Raw genomic sequence first — 23,415 nt, forward strand, 5'->3', positions numbered from 1 at the left:
AGGACCGTGTTGCATCAAACTGACAGTTGCCCCATAAAAGATGGAATCTGAATTAATTCAATTTTATCTTTTTCACTCAAGGAAAACTAAATCCAGGATTTTTAGGGTTCATCATTAATAGGTCTTCAAACATCTGAGAAACATCTCCGGCTGCAGGGTTTTTTATATTCTTTGGCTATAAGATACTGGTCTGAATTCTCTTACCGTGAAAGTGGTAGTTAACATGCTCTTACGGATAACTGCCTCTGCGCTGCCGTGTATCGCGGAATGGCCCTCCGGCCTGCGGGTGCTGCCGGAGGAGGTTGTGGCCGTCGGATTCAGCTGTGGGTGGTTTGTACAGTTGCAGTCCTGGGGACTTGCTGAGATTCTCGTGTGTGAGGAAGAGGTGGCAGTCAGGAACTCGGGAATGCAGAGACTAGAGTGGCGTATCGGTCCCTGAGCACCCTACCCTGAACTGAGTAAACTCTTTTGTCGGTTGTAGAAATAATCTGTTTCTGAAGTTACTGTGCTGCTTCATTAGAATGGAGCAGAAGGAAGCAGCATGGGTTTGCTTCCTTCCAGGGCCGGCTTCGCACAGGACCATTGCCATGCCTTTGAGTAAGTGTTTGATCCCAAGATCTTAACCTTTTACAGTCAGTTTGATAAAACTGAGTACAGAAGTTCTGCAACAATTTTCCTGTCATTTCAGAACCTGGTATTAGGTCTCCCTCCTCCTTCTTTTCCCTGGTGTCCTGCTCCCTCCGTCCTCACAGACCACGCTAGCTAAACTGGCTCGTGGAGCAACAACAACGATTTTGAGCAGTGACCTTGATCTCTTGAGCAGTAGCAAAGTGGTTTGTGCGCTGGGCTGGAGGCTCTGGTTTGCACACAGCCGAGAGAGAGTACGAAACCTGCACATCTTTGGCCCTTGAGACTGCTGGTTTCATTACTCTTGTTTTTTTAGTAACTTATTTCTTTGTAAGGCTTTTTCTATTCCTGTTTTTTCAAATTTGGGCATTGTTCCAAAAAACACTCTCTTGGAATAATTAGATTGCTTTGATTCCTTTTAATTAAATCACGTTAAGTAGGCTGTCTGTGTGCATGGCAAAGTCTCAGGTTTAATGTATTTTCTGCATTTGGAAACTGGGATTCAAATCTGATCCAAGTCACAGTGCAGCAGCTGCACGACATCCTCTGATGTCCCATTTACGTAGAGATTCACCTTGAACAGTAGAGTTGCTTTGAAGAATAAAGCAGAAAAGATTATAAATCATTATAAGGAAGAATTAGGCTATGTTAGGGAAAAATGTGTATAACTATAAGGGAAATGCAGCACTCACTGCCTTGCACGGCTTTTGGGCATCTGCCATAGGAAGGCTTTAACACAGGTTAGATGGCCAGTTGTCGGGAAGGATGCGGATGCGATTGATTCTGCATCAGGATAACTGGGATGGGACGAGATTACTTCATGAAATCCAACCCAGCCTGGCTTTCTGAGATTATACGGGACGAAGTAATGAGATGGCAGGGTGCAGAATAGGAAACCTTTCAGTTCATTGTATTGTACATATCCTGCCTATCAACTGAATGTTCTATAGTGAACTTTAAAAACTCAAACATTACAACTATATAGATTCTATTTTATTTATTTTACCTGTAGCAGTAACTCTGAAACTGTGTTTTTCTTGCTTTGTGTGCGCTATTTTGCATGTGGGATTCTTTGCCACCCAATAGCTGTTTTAAAAAAAAATCTTCAGCAAAATAAAGCTTTTATACTTCATTATCGATTCTGGGTAGGATAATGCACGTGGCTTCTTCTGTAAGGAGGTGTAAAAGACAGTTTCAGTATAAAATATTGAATGTTGGAGTAATTTCTTCCGTTGATAAATTGGGAACGCATCTTCAGATGAGAAATGGAGCAGCAGTGCCAGTGAGTCTCTCAAGAAGAGCAGAGCTGTCTTACCAGACCCATTCCTGTTTTGGGGAGTCTTTTACCTGACAGTGTGTCCGACGGTAAGGGTGATTTTGACCCCTTCGAGGGGAGAGGGGAATGAGAGGAGGGCAGATATGAACAGAAACAGAGCTGTGATTTCATGGCGAGCTTCCTTAGTCCTTACACAGTGGATTTCAAGCCATTCCACACTCTTTGCCAGCATATTTTTACCCCCTAGCCACTTCTCTCTCAAGTTGTTTCTTGCTAGCGCCCGCTCCAAACAGTCTTGTAGAGCTTAATCTGCGAAATGCTGTCTAAGGGGCTTAAATCCTGCTTAGCCAAGTTATGTCCGAGAATTTCTTAACTTTTAAGTGCGAGCCTCTGGTCTTGTGCAGATGATGCCTTTTCTCTGCTCAGATGAGCACAGTTTTACCCTCTTTACACACTAGCAGCATGTAAGACAGTTAATGTCTCTTTGTAGCAGCTGGGGAAATCATTGGAATAGCTACGTTCTTCAACCCAGACTCACCAAAAGCATCAAATCTCAGCAGTATGAAGTTACTAGGGAAAGCAATTTGTAGTAATACCAGTTGTAGAAAAACGAAGTATGAATTTATTTTTATGGAAGTTTTGCCCATTGGGTTTAGTAAGGTGTCTTAGGGATAAAAGGTGAGTGACTTTAGGCTTTTGTTATGCTGAATGAAGAGGGCAATATTATAACTTGTGAATAGCAAAGGTTATGAATGCCAACAGATACATTTTTCATGTAGTTCATATCTGTTGTGCTAGGTGTTGCTATTTTGGCATTGAATCACACGCACGCTGTGGTTTAAGGGTTGTGGAGTCTTTCTGGAACCAAGACTGCAGGAAAATGAAAGATCAAGACTTGAATTTTATAACTTTGATGGGAAAATAAGTTTATCCTTGTATTTTTGAGGGGAAAAAAATTTCATCTCCCTGATGAAAATGCCATAGTACTCCAGCATGCATCTGTCACCCTGCTGGGCTGAGGAGTGCCAATGATGACGGAAACCTGGCCTGGCTTCCAAAACTCTTTTTCTCCCCATTGCCCATTAACGGTTAAGCAACATCAGCAATTTAAATCGCTTATTCTCAAATTGTCACCTTTAGCACTCTGCATTTCTTTCTTTTTATAGGACCTAATCCCGAGGTGAGTTTCCTGAACTCAGCATCTGGCAGGGTTGAGCACACCGGAGTTTGGAAGGCGGATAATGAGTCGGGTTCTGGTTTCTCAAATGACAGCAAAAGCACTTTGTCACGAAATCGCTGAGCTTCTGCAGCCCCTGCCCTTTTGGCCATAGCTTGGTGATATCCAGGGAAAGGGGACTGTAACTTTGACTTTTCCTCATTGTTTGATTTATGTTTTGACCCCACTCAAAGTATAAGAAAAAACCTATAATTAGGTGAAGTTTCCAAAGCAGAGCCATTAATTTAAGCACAAAATCCACCGAACTGTGGGAATTACTTTATGCAGCCAATACATACTGACATTTCCCAGTGGGGTAGAAGTTGATGAACACAGTGAATTGGTTTTTCCCCTCCAGACAGACTCATCTTGGAGAGGTTGCTGCTATCACCTGCTAATCAGTAAACACGTGGGTGTTTTACTTATCCTTTGAAGGAACTAAATCCCTCATGAAACAAATGGGACAATGCTTCTGCTTTATCGCTGCTGCTTTTTGTGTGTTGTGTTCGAGCCCTGGTGTTGCCAGTGCAGCCCTTTCAGGGAGGCTGGGTTAGGAGCTGACAGGCTATTCAGCTGTAACTCTGCTTTATTTGCCCACTGGCAGTTTTCCCCTGGTGTTTTCCCAGACCTGCTAATTACACTGGTAGTGTCGGCCCTGTGCTGCTGGCTCGTTTGGACCTCGCTCGCTCGTCCTGATGAAAATGGCACGGAGCTGGTGCAGATCCTAAGGACAGTTTTCAAACCAGATACAGCCCGAATGTTGCTCTCGTCTTGAATAAGGAAATGATATGGTTTTGATAGATCGCATCTTTAGCGAATCCCTGTTTTCTCTCTTAAAGATGATTGCTTTGATTTTGTTGTGATAGGAGGTTTGGAAAAAAATTGGAAAGTAGTTCTGAGAGAGTGTGTCAATAGGCGATCAGCATAACAGAGCAAAACTGTCTCACTTTAAATTTCAGCATTAACTATGGTTAATGTTAATGTCCACAGCAAAAACACCCTGCTAATGCACTTGGTATTTAGCCCCAAACTGTTCTCTTTTCCTGTTTCGGGTGGCAGAACTCCTTTGTATTGAAACTCCTCCTATTTCCTGCAACCTTGTCAATACAATGTTTCGTCAACCCAGAAGTTTGTGGCATACTGAAAATTGAAATGTCTTAAAAATTAACATAATAATTGTATTTTTAAACAAGTATACAGGAAAAAAGTTGGATAAACCAGTGAGTGTTTCATAAAAGTGTGGCAATATCACATAAACAAGCAAAACTTTTAATTTTGTCTGCGTGAGTAGAATAACGAGGGTAGTCTGGATCAGGCCGCCACAAAGTTATTGCTTTTGACAGGAGCTCTTCAGTGAGACACAGAGGTGATCAGAAAATCAAATTCACACCAGAAAGCCAGCTGACATCACCGTCAGCAATTTCGTGCTTGTCCATCACGGTGCTCCGGTCGGGCTTTTTGACAGCTCTAATGCTACGATTGCAACATCAGCTGGGAGCAACAGATACAGCTGGGCATCATCTGCAGAGGAATCGAAGTCTGGATTGTCTTGTGTGATAATTGTGTTAGGAAGCAAAGACTCCTTGCCAAACACCAGAAAATATCTGCCATCAATACATAATAGAAGGCAGGGAAGGCCAGCATGGTCTTCAGATGCAGTAACAATCTGGAACTGGTCAATAGCTCATAAAAACAAAGGGAAAACAAAACGTAAAGCCTTGTTGTGTGTCTGTGTGATTTCAACAGAAGTTGCTGAGATTAAGCCCAACAGACCTTTCAAGGGTTTAGGTTAGGATCTCTGTTACCTCTTGCACTAACTACTGCTTGAAAGGATGTTTGGAAGTGGAAGGGAAGGAATGCAGCACAACATCACCAGGGAAGACAAATGAATAATGTCGGAAGGAGATGTAGGAGGGTGACAAAAGGAAACCGGTCATCAAAAGGGTAGTGATGCTAAAATGCAAAATTTGCGTATGAGAACTAAAACTGTGTTTTAAAAATGCTTCTTCATGCTGTGAAAGGAAAGATAAAATTGTTGAATCAGTGAATCCTCCCGGACCACAGCTCATCTGGGTGTCAGCCGTGTTAAACATGATGGGACGCTGTAGAGCTGGTCACGGGTAATGTGCTTTCTGGTACTGGGGAGGAGTGGCAGCCCATGGGTTAGCACGGTTTTTGTGCTGTTTCTGTACGTTCTTCTCAAAGACCTTCAGTTTCTGTAGTTCTGTTCTGGAAGGAGATCTTCTTTGTTTTTAACAGTTATTAAAAATAGCACCCTGTCCCACAGAGCATCACATAAACCAGTAAACTCCTCCTCTCCCCGCAAAACTAACGCCCCACACCCCAATCAGATGAACAAGCCCTGAACATTTCTTGTAATTACTGTACTTATTCTCCTGGTATTTTTTGCATACCAATGAAAAAAGTCTTGAAGGTATTTTTTAGGGGAAAAAAAAAAAGACAAAAAAAAAGACCCCACCTGGTCTAGTTTGTTACTCAGATACCTGTTTCTTGTCGCGTGTGCATGAATGATGTGTGCTGAACTCAGGCCTGAAAGTCCTGAGCTGACAGGTAGGACTAAGGCTCTCTGCTTATTTACAGGCTCCCTCCTCTCCTTTTCATTCTTCTCAGCCTTGTGTTTCTCAGTGCACAAGTGATATGTTTACAGTTTGGATCTTTAGATCTACAGGCTTTAGTTTTAGAGTGTGAATTCACCTCCATTAATTGCGAGCTGTATTTAATATTTATGCTAAAAGGACGTGAGGGGTGTTCCAATGAGAGTGTTCTCCTTTGAAAAAAAGGAGCTGACAAATTACCGACCACTCTGGTTATAGTGTCTTGTAAAGATGCCAGCAGGCAGAACATGATTTAAGGTGCACATTTTTGCAAATCAGCGCCTTCATAACAACACCGAAAGGAGAGAGAAAGAGGTATGGGGGGGTCCGTGTTAAGATTAATATAGCCTCTTATCCTTACTTAGTGTGGAAGCTCCCAAAAAGGATGAGTGTGTCAGATCACTGGTTCTTTCTTAATATTTTTTCTCCTTTTGCTTGCTTTTCTTCGTTGTTGTAATCATGCAAATGATGCCATTCATTGTATCCCTCTCGCCTATTGGCTTGAGATGCTGAATATTAATTGAGCAGCATGATACCTGTTTTTCAAGCTTCATAGATAAGCAAAACATTTTTATATTAAAGTGCTTCATCCTCTTTTACTGTGATATTTTAAGACTTTCTTATCTTTGCCTGTCATAGCAGAAAACCTAAAAAGCCCAAACTTCTGAGACCTTGATTTGGTTTATAAACAGGCTTTCAATAGCAGATTTTTGTAGAGGTATGTATACGGTTGTCTTGCTCTTAAATGTGGTTCTTTATTTCAATACATTGGCTTTAATTTTTTTAAGCCATTGTGATTCTGGATTCTCAGTCTCTCTCTGCAGGACTGAGAAGAGAGGAAGAAACAGGCTTTTATCTTTCAAAGGACAGTTGAAAGTCTTTTTGTTATTATTTGGCCTTGCTTCAAAAAAATGCACTTTTGAGTATGACAAACTAGCTACTACATAGGCACCTTGAATTTAGCTGAGTAAAAATGTTTTTGAAGTACTGGGGGTTTTTAACAGGGTTTTTTTCCTCAAACATAGAAATGTGCTCTGATTTACGTGCTTGTAGAGCTGTATAGCTAGGAACAATAATGTACTGTCTACAGCCAAAGTTGTGATGGTATTGAATATAAAATTTTTCCAAAAGCAAGGGTCGGTTGCCAGGGGCTCTCAATCAGTTTTCCCTCTTCTTACCCAGCTGTGTGAATATCAAATTCCTGGGACCTTTGTGCACTTTTTTCTTGAGAGAATGTTGTTGTCTTAAAGCATAAGCTGTTTGAGGTGAGGTTATGAAATATTGTTATATTCATAACCCTTCCTTAGGGAGAGGATGCAATACAGTCTGGTGTAACCTGGTGCCTGATTTTAACAGCTAATAGTTAGTAAGTTAATTTAAAAGTATGTTAGTGTTATGCTAGATTGCTTTGATTTTTTTTCCTGTTTTTATCTATCACTGAATGTTGAATAAAATTGTAATGTACTTGCTGATTACACATTCATTCATTTTTTTGGATTCTGTAGGTTTCTGTAGTCTCTTATAGTATCCGCAGGTAACTAGGCTACTTTTAAAACTGCTGTGCATTTAGTCAGCAGTCTTCTGTGCGCCTCTTATATGTGAAGAGCAGACAAGAACTGTTGAGCCATAGTTGCGTTTGTGGCCTGGTGGAACCAGTAATGGTGGTGAGCTGCTGGGATGGAGAGATCTGCAAGTTCAAAGTAAACTTATTACTGAAAACGAGTGTGCTCATAGCGTATGTAGTATAGCTGCAAGAAGTTGGCCATGTTTCTTTTTGAAGAGAAATTTTTTGCTGTAAAATTTTTCCCTGTGTCTGCTGTGGGTCCATCTAGAGAAGGCAAGACTCCAGCAGGTTTAACATACTTGCAGAGGTGTTGGCCAGGCTTCTTTTATATCTGTCTTACTAATAAAAGGGGAACTAACTAGTCAGGGCTTAGGAAGAGGATGGGGCTGCTACTATTCTTGTTCTTATTCCGTGAAGGATAGCTATCTGAACTTCTCCTCCACCCTTCACTCTGGTATTTTCGTTCCTTTTAAGGCTTGAAGCAAGAGCTGTGTCCCTTTTCCAGATGGGAGGGAAGGAACATTTCAGTATGAGATTTGAGGTTTACAGAATATCTGATTTCTACAATTTTCTGTGTTTAAGAGGGAATTTTGTTCAGTTGGAGATATACAGGGTATGAATTTGAGGATTAGAGAATTGTGCAGGGTTATTTTTGAGGCTGGCTAATGTTGGAAATATATTTGACCTTTCTAAGGCATTTTGAATGGTAGTAATGCCCGGGTGAAACGGATCAGAGTTCAGAGATGCGATAAACTCAGTCAAACCTGTGTTGTTACTGTATGTGCAATCCCACACACTAATAGCAGACATATTTTGTTTATTCAGCTCTACAGTAAATATTTTATGTTTCCTTTTTCCAATATAACCAGTTTATATACATGCTTCTATCTTAACTAGGTGCCTGCATCTTAAATAGATTTGTTTTTACACTTAAAATGATTATCTTACATTTTATGTCACTAGGCCAGGTACAAGCAGAGTCTTGATCCTACGGTGGATGAAGTTAAGAAACTGTGTACATCTCTGCGTCGAAACGCCAAGGAAGAGCGGGTACTTTTCCACTACAATGGACATGGCGTCCCCAGGCCAACAGTAAATGGGGAGATCTGGGTCTTCAATAAGGTGCGTCTTTGCGAAGCAGTGCTGACCAGCTGAATCTTTTTCACTGCTATGTAAATTATTGAAGTGTTCTGTTAGAGAACAACTGAATTTTCAGGGTTTAAAATGTGTTCACAGGTATTTGTTTAGTTCCCTGCTGACAGCTGTTTGCTTTCTTTGTGTTCTTGAAGTTCTGTGAGACCAAATAGGGTGTCCCTCACCTCCCAGCAGGGCAGGAGGGTCTTCTCTCAGTGCACTAAAGCTCATTGCAAAACACCGAAAAGCCAGCTACTTCCACTTGCTTTGTCTGCTTTTCGGAGGTAGCACCCCAGCCCTGTCGTGTCTGGAGCAAACAGTGAGGCTCCCCGATGGACTTGGCTTTGCTGCCTTATGTCACTGACTGATGATTAAGTTCTCACCGTAAAGTTTATGCTTAAAACGTCTACTAACTCTGAACAGCCATTGTTCAAACTACCTAGAGATGCTGCATGAGGAGGAGGAGTCTCCAAGTACAATAGAATAGGTATCTTTTATTCTTCTAAAGGCTTTGGTTACTCCTGCTTAGCCATGGTTTGTAGCCATGGTTTGTACAGCTATGCAGATCACATGCAACACCCTTCGAGTGATTCCAAGTGTGACCTAAATATACTTTGCTTTCCCTTTAGTTAAGCTATTTAGTGTCTATTAAGGGTAACTGATTTAAAATGGAGTCTTAGGAAATGGAGAGATACTGCTCGTAGCTGAAAAGCACATTCAGCTGACAGGACTGGCATTCATTATTACAGATATGCTCCTATTTTATTTTGAGGGCTTCTTTTCTCATACTTCACATGCATTATTTTTATAATTGAATGAGCATTCACTGGTAGTTTGAAAGAGCAGGGTAGAAAGGAAGGGGAGAAAGTGCAAGAGGGCATCACTTTACTCTGGTGCATCTATATTGGAGACTTGATTAGTATTCAGACCAGTAAACAATTGGTCTGAATACTAATTCATTTTGAAGCTGAATTTGGTGTTTAAGAACAAATAGGAGTGACCTTCTTCTTACTTAACAGCCAGCGGGTAATAAATAAGCCAGAAAGAATGCTGGGCAGAATGTTACTCACGGAAGAAGAGGAAATCACTGCTCAATGAAGTTGTGTGTTATGCCAAATGCTTTATTAAGAGCTTACTGGGTATTTGCCAGTTTGCCTGCAGTATCAGCTGGGGTAATGTGGTGTGGATGCCACTGGTGATCAGGAGCTGAGGTCTCTCTGGAAAAAAAAAATTTGATTGCCATAGAGGTTGATGGGGAAAGTTGAAACTTGGTAATTTTTGCAGCATGTTACCAAATATTGGCTTTTTTTGGAAAGAAAGAATCAGGAGTAGAACTTTACTTTTAAGCAAAGGGTTAATTTAGGGAAATACCGGGGGGGGGGGAAATCAGCAGTGTTTAGACATCAGTCCTAAGGAATTCAGTCTCAGAACTAAGCAGAGGGCCTAATGAGGCTCAGTATTATAGCCCTCTTGAATTGAAGTAGTAGAGGTACTGAAATTTGACTGTGCTGACATTTTAAAATTAGATTTAAAATGCTCATGCATGCACTTGAAGTCTCAGTTATAAGAGCGTGAAGGCAGAGATGAAAGGGACCTTGAGATCATCCAAGCGAGGGGCCAAAAGGGGTGAAGCAGGCCTTGCTGGTGGACGTGCGTGTCACGGGCTGACCTGTTTGTCGAAGGCAATAAAACGTGTTGGGTTTATGCTGACTTCCCTTGGGGGCAGGCTGAGCACCCTCCTCCTGTTCCCAGAACCCGAACATTGGGACGTGGGGTCTGGCGGGTCGTCAGGCTGTTGGCAAGGTCTTGGAGCAGTGCTGCAGGAGAGTAGAGGGCGGTGGGGCGAAGAGAAGGTGCGACGTCTGTTTTAGTTCAGGGACAGGAGACAGCAACGGATTTCAAGAATCTGTCCAGACATTTCACTGTGCTTTTGTCCTCGGTCTGTGGATGCTCATTTTTCCTCTCCTTTTTTTTCCTCCCATAAAATTGGTGTGCAGCCATTACAGGGCTGATGACGTAGGTGATGATGGAGAGGACTTCTCCCGCTGCGTTTGAGCAGCCGGCGCTGCCTTCCGTGCGCTCCTGCAGCCCAGCTCGGCAGAGCTGGACGGGCTCGCTGCCCGTGCCTGTGGCAGCCTGGGTGCCTGTGGGATGCACAGCCTAGCAGACCCAGTGCCTCTTCTTTTCTGCCGGTTTGCTATGAGGGGAGGAGAAGTGAAAGCAGCTTTGCAGTGCTGTTGGTAGCTACCACCAGAGAGCCTGGAAACTTAGAGAACCTTAGTATGTGTTCAGTTTTTCCTTTTTCACCTTTTTCTAGTGTCGTATTTAAATCTCCCAAAGTGTGCCAGCAGGCTGTCAGAGACAGCAAATAGATGTCGTTGTGTAGGAGCACTTCGTTATGAAGCTGGAGAAAGTTCACATAGTATTAGATCTTCATTAATATCTTCCCCTTAATTTCTCAAGAGTTGGTATTTTAAAGTTAGTTTAGACCTCTGCCCTTGCACAGTTGGTGCTTTGTCTGAACTGATGTTTTAAAATGGTAGTATAAAGAGAATGCTTCTCTTATTATCTACTCTTCTGAAAAACTCTCTGCTTGTGTAACTGGTGGAATTAGTTGACAGAGGGCCCGGCGATGGACTGACATGTTCTTGAAGGTGTCCCTGCTCCGGCTCTGCCATTTCTCTGTCGGCGGGGTCGCGGCGCTGCCAGAGCATTAGCAGATGGTCCCCCTGCTCTGTCGGAGGGAGACCCCTGCATTTGCAGCTGATCTCTGTGCACTGTAAGAAGCCTTTCCCGCGCGGCAGGAGTGTATTCAGGAGAGATTAAGCATGGTGTATTCTGATACGTAGATTAAAAAAGATAAAACCTTCAGGAAGCATCGTGAAGCCTGGTTCACTTCAGCTGCACATCTCAGTCACTTTGTTCAGTTAGACGGCGTTCAAGTGCTACTGGAAAGGCACGTGAAGGAGGAAGCAGTATGGTACGATTTGGATAAGGCACTTGAAAAGCTAGTAGCTCAACTAACTTGGTCTTTAAAAACCAAACCTGCCTTCTCTCCTACAGACAGTTTTTCCTTGACTTTAATTTTTTATAGATTTTGACAAGTTGTGCTTGCTGTAGCATAAATACCTCTGCGGTTACCTTCACCTTTCAGGCTTCAGCTATGCAGCAAGCCTTTCCTTTTGATATTTAATCTAGCCTGACAGATGAAGAGGACAGTAGTAAATAAATAATCTGATATTCATCTGCATTCATTTTATTAGAATTTAAACCTTCTATACATGCTTTGCAGAAAAGAAGACGGTAGTGAGGGATGCTGCTGACTGCATTCCTCGCAGCACAGGGTGTGAGTGCGGGGAGGTGCCCGCTCCTCTTCCCCGCGCCCTTCCTCCTCCCCTCGAAACACACGCTCCAGAAATTGCTTCAGCTCGGTAACTTCGTGGGGTCAGAGAGAGCATTAGGGGAAGCAGAAAGTATTTTCCGTTGTAATTTTTTTTTCTTAGCTTTTAATCACAGCTGCTCAGCAAATGCAGTGCTGCTCCAAGGCAGCACGTAAAGGTGTTTATAGTGCTTTCGTTTGTTAATTTGTGCTTTCGTTTGTTAATTTTTGCTTTGCAGCTCAACAAACAAAACGTTCCTGAACTCTTTCGGTTAGAAAGATAATAAGATATATAGAAAGAACTGGGGATGGATTCCCGTAGGTTCATTGCCACGAGGTTCATTTCCTGAGGTTTCTGAGGGATTCCATGAAGTTCAGAAATCCCAGGACAGAAGCTGAACACAGCAACCTTCTGAGGAAGCTTTTTAGCTTTAGAGAAATCTCTTTAGAGAATACTCTTCGAGCATTGTTTCATCTTTGATAGGAAATGGAAAGAGAAATTGTACCATGCTTTGGAAGGAATGATTATTTTGAAAATGTCCTTTTTCCTGGGTCTGTTATGTCTTACCGTTGTACAAAAAGACAAGAAATGTGTGCATTGTCAAAAGCAAATGCTGCTGCTGATGTGAGAATATGAAACAAAATGTGCATCATCATTGTGTTCCTATTAAGTCCTTTGGAAACTATTTACATATCACTTATCCTGTCCACAGCTCTGCTGAAACATCCTCTATTTGACCAAATAAGGGCCAGAAGCTGCAGTCCTCCTTCATGCTGTAGAAGATTGCCATGGCTCGACGTTTTAGCTGGCTGCTCTTGTTGGCACGCGTTACAAGCCAGTACTTAGTTATGGAATTGTACATTATTTTACTGGAGGCTTCCTGCTCTGGCTTGCTGTATAGTATTGGCGTACAATGGAAGGGTTGAGACAGTCCCTGTAAACCAGTAAATTTGGCATTATCTGGCGTTTTGCCAGATTTTGAAAGTGCCAGAACATGCTTTTCATATATTTATTATGAGTGCTGTTGTATTAATAAGGAGCAATGTTCTCTTTCTAGTTTTGCTTGCTACTGTTTTGTGAGAAAATCCCAACATGGTTTCAAAAAGGTAGAAAACAAACACGTTTATTCTGAAGTTCTGAGCAAAATCTGAAGCGTGGTGTTTGAAAAATATTTTTGAGTTGCTCGTTAAGCAATTGGTTATGAAATTCATTCAAAATCAGTTTCTAGTTTAGTTGTTTGTTGTGTCATTCCTTTAAACAGTCACAGAGGGATGTTGGGAGTTGTGTTAACAGAGCAGAAACTTTCTCGCTAAAAACCAAAGTCAATACCGAGAACAAAACATACAGACAAGTTCTTTCATACTCACAGCCCCAGCATGGCAGAGGCGAGATGATCAAGCATCAAAAGATCACCCTGAGCAACCACGCTAGAAAACTATTATTTAACACTCCTTTTTTCTTCAAACTATCTCATTTACATATCATTAGCAAATTTGATAAGTTATATGTGACCCCCACAGTAAAATCAGAACATAAAATTCTTCTGTTTTGAAATATCACAATATTAATCACAGCTATAATCCAATCTTAACTGTAGCAGTATGCATTATACATGTAAAGTTAAAACAATGCATGCCCATAAAATCTCATCGATTATATGTGTCAGAGCAGGTTTTTTTATATGTAACTTACTATGTTTGGAATGTACTTAAACTGAGTGGTGTCCTTAGAAAAGGTCTATGCCAAGGGTGAGTTGTTCATGTATCATTCTATCCTGCAACAATTTGCAAAGCTTCTAACTCCCTCAACCTTTGGCTTTTATAAACAATTTTTCCTATTAATTTTAATGAAACAACTGAAACATATATATGGGCAAAACTGGATTTTGAAATTACTTACTATTTCCTACCTTATCTAACATATGGTTTATGATCACTTCTGTCTTTATGTAGGTGTCCTTGAAAACTTGATTTTTGTAAAAGTTTACTGGTTTTATTACAGCTATTTTAAGTCTCTTGAATTTAAATGGGAGTTATGATCCCATCCATCATTCTGCTGATGTTAATAGGAACATCACAGCTTTTACTGTAGGTTTTGGGCAGAGTTCAATGCTGAACGAACATGAACAGGTTGCCCTCTGGCTGCGGATGGGAAGGATTATGCAGCAGCCACTGTGTGTTTGGCCGGGACTCTTTTCAGGCTCAAATGGCAGAAATCTGCTTTGCTTTATATTTTCAGTTCTGCCACTTAGTTTAGGGTGTGGCCCTTCTTAGCTAATTTTAAATGTCTGATTTTTGATCCTCCTTGTATTTTAAGAAGCTCTTGCCTTCAGTTATTTGGGGGGGTTAAGGTGGAAGAGAAGGAACAAAATACTTCAATTTTACAGAAGCTAAATTGTTGGTACTTCACTTTGTTGAAGGCAGGCTTTGTTGGTTTTAATTCTATTGGATAATTCTGAAAGTTGCATAGAAGTTAAAGGCTGTAATAAAATCATGAAGCATCTCATTAAACTAGGATGGGGTAGCTGCTGATGGGCTACATAGTCTTAATTATCAATCTTGATTTATTGATGGAGTTTTCAGTTTAAGACGTTTGATGTTAAGTTAAAGACAGCTGGTTTACATCCTTTATCAGTGTTGCAGAAATTTGAGATAAAATTGCACTATTAAATGCTAGTTGGGGTTGTTAGCACGTATCAGAGCACTCTTTGAGTTTTAGAATTTTAGTTTAGAGTTTAGCGTTTCAAACAATACCACAATAAAATCTACTTGTCGTTTGTGTTGGAGTTGGGTTCGTAGTCCTCATTATTGGTAGATGTTGATTGGTATTTGTATTGATTAATATGCCCAATGTTCAATCTAGGTTTTATTTTGTGATTTCAGAATTGGATTTTTTGTGTTTTTATTTCATTATCTCACCAATAAAAGTTCTCTTGCTTCTTCGCCTCTTTCTAACTCGAGTGTTTTTTTTCTTCTTACAGAACTATACTCAGTATATTCCTCTATCCATATATGACCTGCAAACTTGGATGGGCAGTCCTTCCATTTTCGTCTATGATTGCTCTAATGCTGGCCTTATTGTCAAGTCATTCAAACAATTTGCACTACAGAGGGAGCAAGAGTTGGAGGTGAGAGCAGTCTGTTGCAAAGGTTTCATTCGTTTGTTTGTGCTGCAGGGTTAAGTTTAAGCTTGCTTTGCTATATACAGCTGAAAAATGTGTTTAAAACTACGTTGGGAAGGCAAATTAATTTGCAAATAATTTTGCCACTCCAATCTTTCTGGTTCAGTTTGCTATCCTATTAAACTTGGAATAATTTTTAATACAAGCACTAATTAAATGGTAATATTAATAGAATCAATTTGTGCCCTAATGGTCTTTTCTGCTGAGATAAATGCTGAGGTCAACTAGACATATTTATTTTAATTGCAAAAGTCTAGTATTTGGGTATGTATTTGGATGTAGTTAGAGTTTTGTGCTGTTGAACTGAATGTGAAAATGCGAAACAAAATAAAATAAACCTGATACACAGAGGGATTGTCACTGGTGGTTTCAGTTTCACAGTCTGCTTAAGTTGAATGTGTTTCTAATGAAAAGCTGTCTTTCACTGCAAACATAATTACTAATAAATTTATTGAAGTAAATCTGAAATGCGAAGTGGAAGGTAAGAAGTCAGGATTCTTTGTGCAGCAGCTTGAGATGGCAAGACTCCCCATTGCCAGAAATTCCTGCTAGCTTTAGCTTACATAGAAAGCACATTTTTTTAAAGGTTAACTTCTTACACTCTTACAGTTCTGAGACATTGTATTTTTAAAAAATAAAACAACCAACTTCAAGGAAAGAATATTAATTAATCAGACAACTGACTGTCACAAATACAACCTTCAAGTAGATATTAACAGTATCCTCTGGTTTTTTATTTTGCAAAATATGTGAGGTTACATAGGAAAACTGCTTTAGTGTTTCTTCTCTTTGCAACACAGGTTAAAACTACCAATTAATTTGATTATGAAAATACTTTCAGGGTTGTATGTCAGCTTTCCATTTTGTATCTTTAGATTTCATTCGCTACTGAAGTCTCACTGAGATAACTGCTTATTATTAATAGAAAGCAGAGGACTTGGTAACAGAGATACAAAAGTGCCTACGGTGTCATACGAAGCATGGATGAGAATTCATTTGGAAAACTATAAACTATTGAATTGTTCAAATTCATGAAAAGTGAAGTAAAGCTGGAACTGGTACTCAGAGGGGCTGCTAGAGTGATCAAGATAATTGTTAGCCCATCTTACTGAAAGGAGATTAGTGGAGCTTGCCGTTCTCTTAATCTGACAGAGTGAGGCTGAGGGAAGCCATGGCTGTTTGTTTTATTTTTTTCGGGATCAATTTTTTTTGGATAGCACAGAGCACTGGCCAGGTGCCATCAGATTATACATAGTTCCACCAGAAACATAAAAATTAGTTACAACGTACTTACAGGTACGTTTGCAACCCCATTATGTTTGATTTTCATTGTTCATGGAATATAAAGGCTGGTACTCTTTCTTAATGTAAAATCTAAATCTTGTTCAGTCTCAAAAGAGAGGAAGCACGAAAAGAGATGATAACTTGGGAGTGATAGAAAAGCACTTAACGCTTCTCTGAGATACCTGAGAAAAGATGATGTTGCAGCACTGCATGGTACATTGTCTTCTTTAAAGAGCTGCCTGCAAAATAGCACTTGAATAGCAAATATTTTTTTTTTGCCTTTTGTTAGTAAATAAAGTATGGCTAATGTGTGTGAGTGAAAAGCTGTGCAGATAGAAAAAAGTATACTGGTTTCAGTAAGAAGACGACTTTGTATATCAGAGGCAGGAATCTGTCAGATCTTATCCTGATGGACAGACTGCAATTGAAAGTAGTTTTTATCTTTGGCAAGACTGCTTCTCTGAGGGGGGTGAGGGTGAAGGCAGAAGACCTAGCTCTGGAGACACCAGAGCCAGTTCAGCTGTAACTGGTTTTTGATGGGATGGGCAGATGTGGGAGATAATTTTGTCATTTGATTATAGCTCTGTATTGTGTATTCATAGGGCAGCAATTAAGCTAATAAAGTCTACCAATCCCCATCATTCCTAATATGACACAGCGTTTCCAAACTTTAAGTTAGATGCTATTGATATAGGGACTGGTGGTTTCCCTGGACTGTGGTAGACTTGACTGTTTCAGAGAAATATCTGTAAATTGTTCTAATTTCCAGTGGATGGGCAGTTAACCTAAGGATTTGGTTTAATGTCTAGCTAAACAGAAGTACATATTTTGCAGATAAGAAAATCCATTTATGTGGTTATGATGTGGCGCAGTATTAAGTGTGATAAATTAGTTTAAAAGTTCATTTTTCCAGTTGATCCTGCCTTTATTTGTTTTGGTTTTGTCCTGATATTTGTATTAGAAAGCTATTGTTTTCCTTTCCCAAAAGACATTTTTCAGACCTGGAAACTGACCCCAGCTTTTAGAAACTGGGATTCCTGCGTTGCTTTCCTGATTAACGTCCTGCTGGGCACCACTAAGCACGGTAGCCGTAAGGGTGGTGGGAGAGGGTGCAGAGGGCGGGCACTTGACCTCGGGGCACTGTAAGAAAGTGGCAGGTGAAACCATGTCTGCGGAGCAGCAGTAACCTGGGCAGAAGACACCTCGCTCTGCCTGCCCTGGAGCTCTGACTCTGCTTGTAATGAGCAGTGGAAGTGATGGCACTGGATGCTCTTCGTCATCTAATTAGCTAGCTCTGATGATTCTGTGAGGATGTAAAACACCGTAATTTTGGAGAATTAAGCAGGCATTTTAAGTGTGCTGTGCTAACAATGATAAAACAGTAGGCTGGTTATTTCTGATTAATTTTCTGTGTAATTGGGACATCGTGTTTCCTCTGACTCATACGTGTTTCATACAGCAAAGGTCTGCTGTCGTAAGCCACATTTGAGATGCACACAAGTGAAGGCTGAAATACGTCTCCTAGATGTGTGCTTTGCTGCACGAGATACAACTTCCTGATTTTCAGCTTTACTGTTTGAATTTTTCAACAGCGTACCTTACAGGTGCATACTAACTTGCTTTGTTCCTGGTGTAGGAATTGGGTGTTGCGGTGGGAGTGCCAGTTCGTTTTCCCCTTCAGCAGGGTATATGACTAACTAGTCCTAATTGGAGCTGAGGAACTCGCAGGTTTTATTTTTCCATCTTCAACGTAAATTCTCAAAAAATTAGCTTAACGACAGCACCGCAGAATGTTATCTGGCATTAACATCATGTCTGGGGGGAGAATTTTTCTAATCCACCATCTGCTGGGAGAGAGGAACATCTCCTTTTCTGTAGTTGCATTAATGTCTTCCGCAGGGGAAGAGGATTCTCACAGCAGGAATTGTGTGGAGCTGGCAGGTCTGGTCAACACTTGAAATAACAACTCTTAGTTTCTGTCTTGGGCCAGAGTTCCTCCCAAGTTTACCTTGAACACGTCTGTTAATTCAAAGAGGGTTGGTTTTCTGTCAAGTGCTTGTTTCTCAGTCTAATTATATAGGTACGTAAGTGTTTTCAGTAACAGTGTTTAAAATACATATATTGTTTCCCTCTCTGTTAATTACAGGCAGTAATACTTGCAAATCCGTTAGCTCTTCCTCTGGATAGACAGAGCGCTCGCAAGTAGCGAAGTGCTCCTTAGCTTGGGCAGCTATAATTTGTTTTCAGAACAAATTAATTACCACCATCTTGTGATAGCGTATTTCAGTATAATTGGTAGATTAATATTACCGCTATTATTTTGTCTGAAAGGCTGTGGATTGTCCGTTGCCCTGAAATAACAATAGGTAACACAGTAAGTACTCTGATAGTAAGGCATTTTTACTTGCCAGGCTTACACAGGAAAATACGCATCACTTTGCCTTGAGACTGTGTTTCTGCTGGAAGAAGTTGCGAGTTAGTTATGGCCTGCTGCAAGGTCTACATCTAACGGATTGCTTACAGAAACTGTTGACGTATAAGAAAACCAATTAAAGATTGTAGATAAATGCATATTGATAATTTTGATAACCTTTCATACATGGTAACTTTACATAGTTTATTTACTATTCTTACAGTTGTGACCGAGTACATTTTTGCCAGTTTATGTTTTTTAATCTTTCTTTAGCCTTCTACTTATTTCATATCTTGCCCTAATAAAAAGTTACATTTATGAGGGAACCAAGCAGTCTAGAAAGTCTGACTTCAGTGGATGTTCTAAGGATGCAAAAATAAATGTTCATAGTGGGCTTTACTTGACCCTCTTTGTTTTTCCTTCCCTCCTTTCTTTTCCTTGTAAAAGAATGTTTTGCTACATTGTTATCCCTAGAAGTCCGACAAGATCTGTAATTACTAGCTGGTATTGTGTGTTCACTCTGTGGTTATTAATAGTTCATCTCCTCATGGACAAATGCTTACACTGCGTGTGTCACAGCTTCTTCAGTTCGTCTCACCGTGTGGAAGTCCAGGGCTGAGGAGGTCTCGGAGCGTGAGCTGCTTCCCATCAGAACCGAGGGGCACTGCCAGGCCGTGGCAAATGCCAAGTCGTCCCTGTTCCACACTACTTGGAAAGCAGAAAATCCATCTAAACCTACTTCCTACCTGCGGAGCCCATTTACGAGGGTGCCCAGAGGGCAAGTCTTTCTTTAGGAAATGGATAGCCATAGCTAAGCAGTTTGGCCGCTTTATATTTATAAATATCTGTGAAGAGCTAATGCTTTTTCACACTCTCTGTCATGCCTTTCTCCTCAAATAAAAGATCTTTTCAGCATTTTAATTACCTTTTTTTTGTTATTAGTGTACAGATTAAGTTTTATTGAGAAGTGCAGTAAATATCACTAGAGAGCAAGGGATGACTTGAGCGTAGCTTCATTTCCACCCACGGTATGGCAAGGACAGGCCTTAGCTAATTTGGACAACTTGAGAAAGCCAAAGTGTGTCACTGCTGCCTCTGGGATTAGAATGGAAAAAAAATATATTTAAAGAATCAGAAAACTTAGTAGGTTGCAGAATTTGTGAAATAGCATCTGAAACTTCTCCACAGCTTGTCAGGTGGTTTTGCTCGACAAGAGCCATGTGATCGTGCCAGGCTCTGGGTTTGTAAGACAAGCATTCTGTTCCCCATCGACCCTTCTGAGACACCTCTTCAGACAGACAGAATTTTTCATGTATAAAGATGCTAAAGAATGAGTTTATTAGTCAACTGTATCACCTTACTCGTTTGGCAAAAAAAAAAGAAATTGGCTGAAGTGTTGGTCTTTGAAAGTACGTACTTCTGTTATCTTTGATAACACAGCATATAGATCACTTTGACAGGTCTTTGCTTTCTAACTCGTACATGAAAGGGCGATGAAGACACTGCATGGGTTACGTTTTTTGACCTATTCCTTTAAGAATCTTTGAGTACCATAGATAAAAATTTTGGGTGGCTGAAGTGTTTTATTTTGTTTACCTGTTTCAGAAAGGCACTGGAAAGATTATCTATGTTTTTCATTCTGTGAATTATTAGTCTCAAAAATCATACTTTTAATAGAAATTTTAATCAGGAGAATCACTGTGGTTTTGAAAAACGAGAATATTGGCATATACGGTATTTCTACTTTATAGATTGATGTTTGGACAGATTAATTGACTGCCATAGTGCAGGTCAGAATTTTAGAAAGTTAACTCTTTCACAGCAGACTTGACCCTGATTTTAAAAAAATCACTGAATATGCCCATGTAAGTGTCTGCTCCGTTTCCCATTCTTGCCTTTTGAGAATTGATCTACAGCATGTGGAGTGAAAGAGCTGAACAGCATTTATGCAAAGCTGGTTCTTGTCTGCAGATGCACAAATGCCATCGGACCGATGCACTCCATCAGTCCATGGCTGGCATGGAATCTGCACTAACGTGTCTCAGTTCTGAGTATTTTAAACAGGTGATTATGCCCAATTAAATATAAACTAATCGAGTGCTGGAAAATGTTGTCTTGTTAGTATAGTTCTAGATCTTGAGATGCAAAGACCTTACTTTAGAGTTATTTTTCAGTGTAACATTCACTGCTTAGAGCAGAAATTACCATGTTTTTTCCATCCAGAGGAATATGATAAGGATCTTGAACCCTTTTACTAAAGCACTGATTAAAACTTGTGTCTGCTGATAGGTTAATACTTGCATTGCAGAAGACAGTGCACATTTCTTTTTCTGGTTTTTTTTTTTTGTTGTTGTTTGGTTGGTTTTTTTGAAGATGGCCTCTCTACTTACATACGGTAATTTTCTCTCTTCCTTTTCCCAGCTTGACCTTTTTGCTCTAGTGAAGCAGAAAGGTGTATGGGGAGAAACACAGGGAGTTCAGTATTTTTTTGGCTTACCAACAAATCATCTTTATGCTCCATGGCAGGGAATGCTGCCTAGTACAGCCAAATTAATTGCATTTTTCCATTTGAAGCTATTCTGCCATCTGTGGTGAATGGTTATGAGCCACAGGAAGGATGGTTTTTGCTTAAATGTAAAAGAAAGAATAATTAACCCACCTTGCTTCTACAGTGCTTGATTCCAAACTGGCAGATGTGAACTGAAGACCCTGAAGTGTTGATCACAACTCAGTCTGTTGCAAGTTGCTGGTTTTGGTGTGTGGTATTGCTATGGTAAATACACTTAAATACTGTTAATTCTGTGAGTTAAAACTGTGGCTGGTGCTACCAGAGTCGTAAATTTCTCCGAATCCAGAGATCTGTCAAACCTTGACAGCTTTTCATTGTTTGTTTTCAAAATGGTATAGAAATTAACTTTACTGCATTCACCACCTGAGTAATTTCCTTGATCTCTCCAGGTAGCTGCAATTAACCCAAACCATCCGCTTGCTCAAATGCCTTTGCCTCCCTCGATGAAGAACTGCATTCAGCTGGCAGCATGCGAAGCCAATGAATTGCTACCCATGATCCCCGATCTGCCGGCTGACCTTTTCACGTCATGCCTTACTACGCCGATCAAAATCGCTCTGAGATGGTGAGTATCTTCCCCATTATTGAAGGCAAGTGCATAATTTGTGTAGCTTGTCTGTTGAAATGATAGATTTGTTAATCCAAATGCTTCATCTAACCTAAAGTTTCTCTGCAATATTGAGTTACAGGATTTGAACTATGCATTTGGGACAGCGTTTTATTAATCAGAACTAGAAAGGTGAAAATATTGTTATCTTCTACTTACTACATTTTAGATTCCAGCTCAATATCTAGGTTTGCTCAGATTAAGGGATTTACTGTTCTGGGAATTAAATATCTGCTTCTTCAGAGAGCAGAAATCAGTACGTAGGGCAATACAACTTTTTGTAAATTGTCCTTTGTACAAATCATATTCCAAATATTGCAGTTCCTGTAAATAATGCAATAGCATTAAATAATGCTGTAGTGAAAGAAATTGAGCGATAAACCAAAGAAAGATGTTACGGAATGACACACCAAGTTAATTAGGCAGAAAGATATAAAAGGCTGCTACAGATAGCAGGAGCTTTCAAAGAGCAATATTTTTACCCAACAACAGAGAGGATAACGAACAATTGTGGTGCCAGGGGAGGACATGGTGCGAGGAATCCAGCGTGTGCACCCCGGTACGTAGCTCTGTCGATTCATTCCTATCAGCACGTTTCACTTGATCCTCTCAAGGTTATATGCAGTCCAGAATGAAAAACTTCAGGTCGTTTGCTAGACTAGGTTAAAACAGGCAGAAGCCTATAGACGTTGCAGACAATGCTAAGCAATTGAGTGACCACAGCTTCAAGAGTTACTAACTGTCTTTTGGAGGTACTCGTAATAGCTTCCAATTCTTACACTCCTTCTGACTTACATAAGCAACAAACTAAGCAGGTTAATTTGACCGGATTCTGGTTTAGATACATAGTGCCTTTGACTGATACCTTTTGCTCATGTGAGGGGCAGCACAAGACCTGTTTAATTTCTTGTCATGTTTTTGATTTCCTGAGCTCAGAGGGTATTTTCTCTCAGAAGAGTCACAGCTTTTAAACACTGGCAGAAGTCTTGAATAATTTTGAGAAGCAGGACAAAGAGCTTCAGTGACATTAAGAATATTTTCGAGGACAGGTTTTGAGAGAGCTGGTGAGAAAATGATTTTTCTGACCCCGGTATCATGGACCAGGAGTCTGAATTAATGGGAGATTAGCCTAGAGTTTCAGCCAAGGAATGGCAACCTCTAAATAAGTTGGGTGGGTGTGTGCTCTCCTCAGAGCTTTAAAATCCTTTTCATCTTACTTTTTCCTTCTTCTATTGTAAAAATGAAACATTATGTTGTTTTTCTGAGATACCAGTCTGGTGTTATACTAACTGCTCATCAAAACTCACAAGTGAGCGCTTGCAGATATGCAACAGGAATGAGCCTGCTGATTAGCCAGAGACGTTTAATCTCATCTAATCCTGGGAGAATGATGTGCTTCCCTTCCGGGAGAGATGAAAGGAAAGAGGAGGTTAACTTTCAATATAGCTGATACTGTGACAGCTCATCATTGGCGAAGTGACTGCCTGGACACGGAGCTTCGCTAGCTCGCTCTTTCCGTGCTGGTGTGGTGGTGGTGGGCTAGCTCTGA

At 40.5% G+C, this 23,415-nt stretch overlaps 1 protein-coding gene across 7 annotated transcripts in view; it reads left to right on the plus strand.

Moving 5' to 3' along the window:
• Positions 1-23,415, plus strand: part of RPTOR (regulatory associated protein of MTOR complex 1) — a 160,885-nt gene that overhangs the window by 36,934 nt on the left and 100,536 nt on the right. For 6 of the 7 annotated variants that reach the window (XM_075169348.1, XM_075169346.1, XM_075169345.1 and 3 more), the window contains exons 4-6: positions 8,262-8,420; positions 14,793-14,939; positions 21,649-21,824. In XM_075169348.1, coding sequence (XP_075025449.1) covers positions 8,262-8,420; positions 14,793-14,939; positions 21,649-21,824 — 482 coding nt within the window. The remainder of the gene's footprint in view (positions 1-8,261; positions 8,421-14,792; positions 14,940-21,648; positions 21,825-23,415) is intronic. The other variant, XM_075169350.1, reaches the window with a different exon arrangement.

Source organism: Calonectris borealis, chromosome 20 (genome assembly GCF_964195595.1).
Source record: "Calonectris borealis chromosome 20, bCalBor7.hap1.2, whole genome shotgun sequence".
In the NCBI taxonomy this organism is placed as follows: domain Eukaryota; kingdom Metazoa; phylum Chordata; class Aves; order Procellariiformes; family Procellariidae; genus Calonectris; species Calonectris borealis.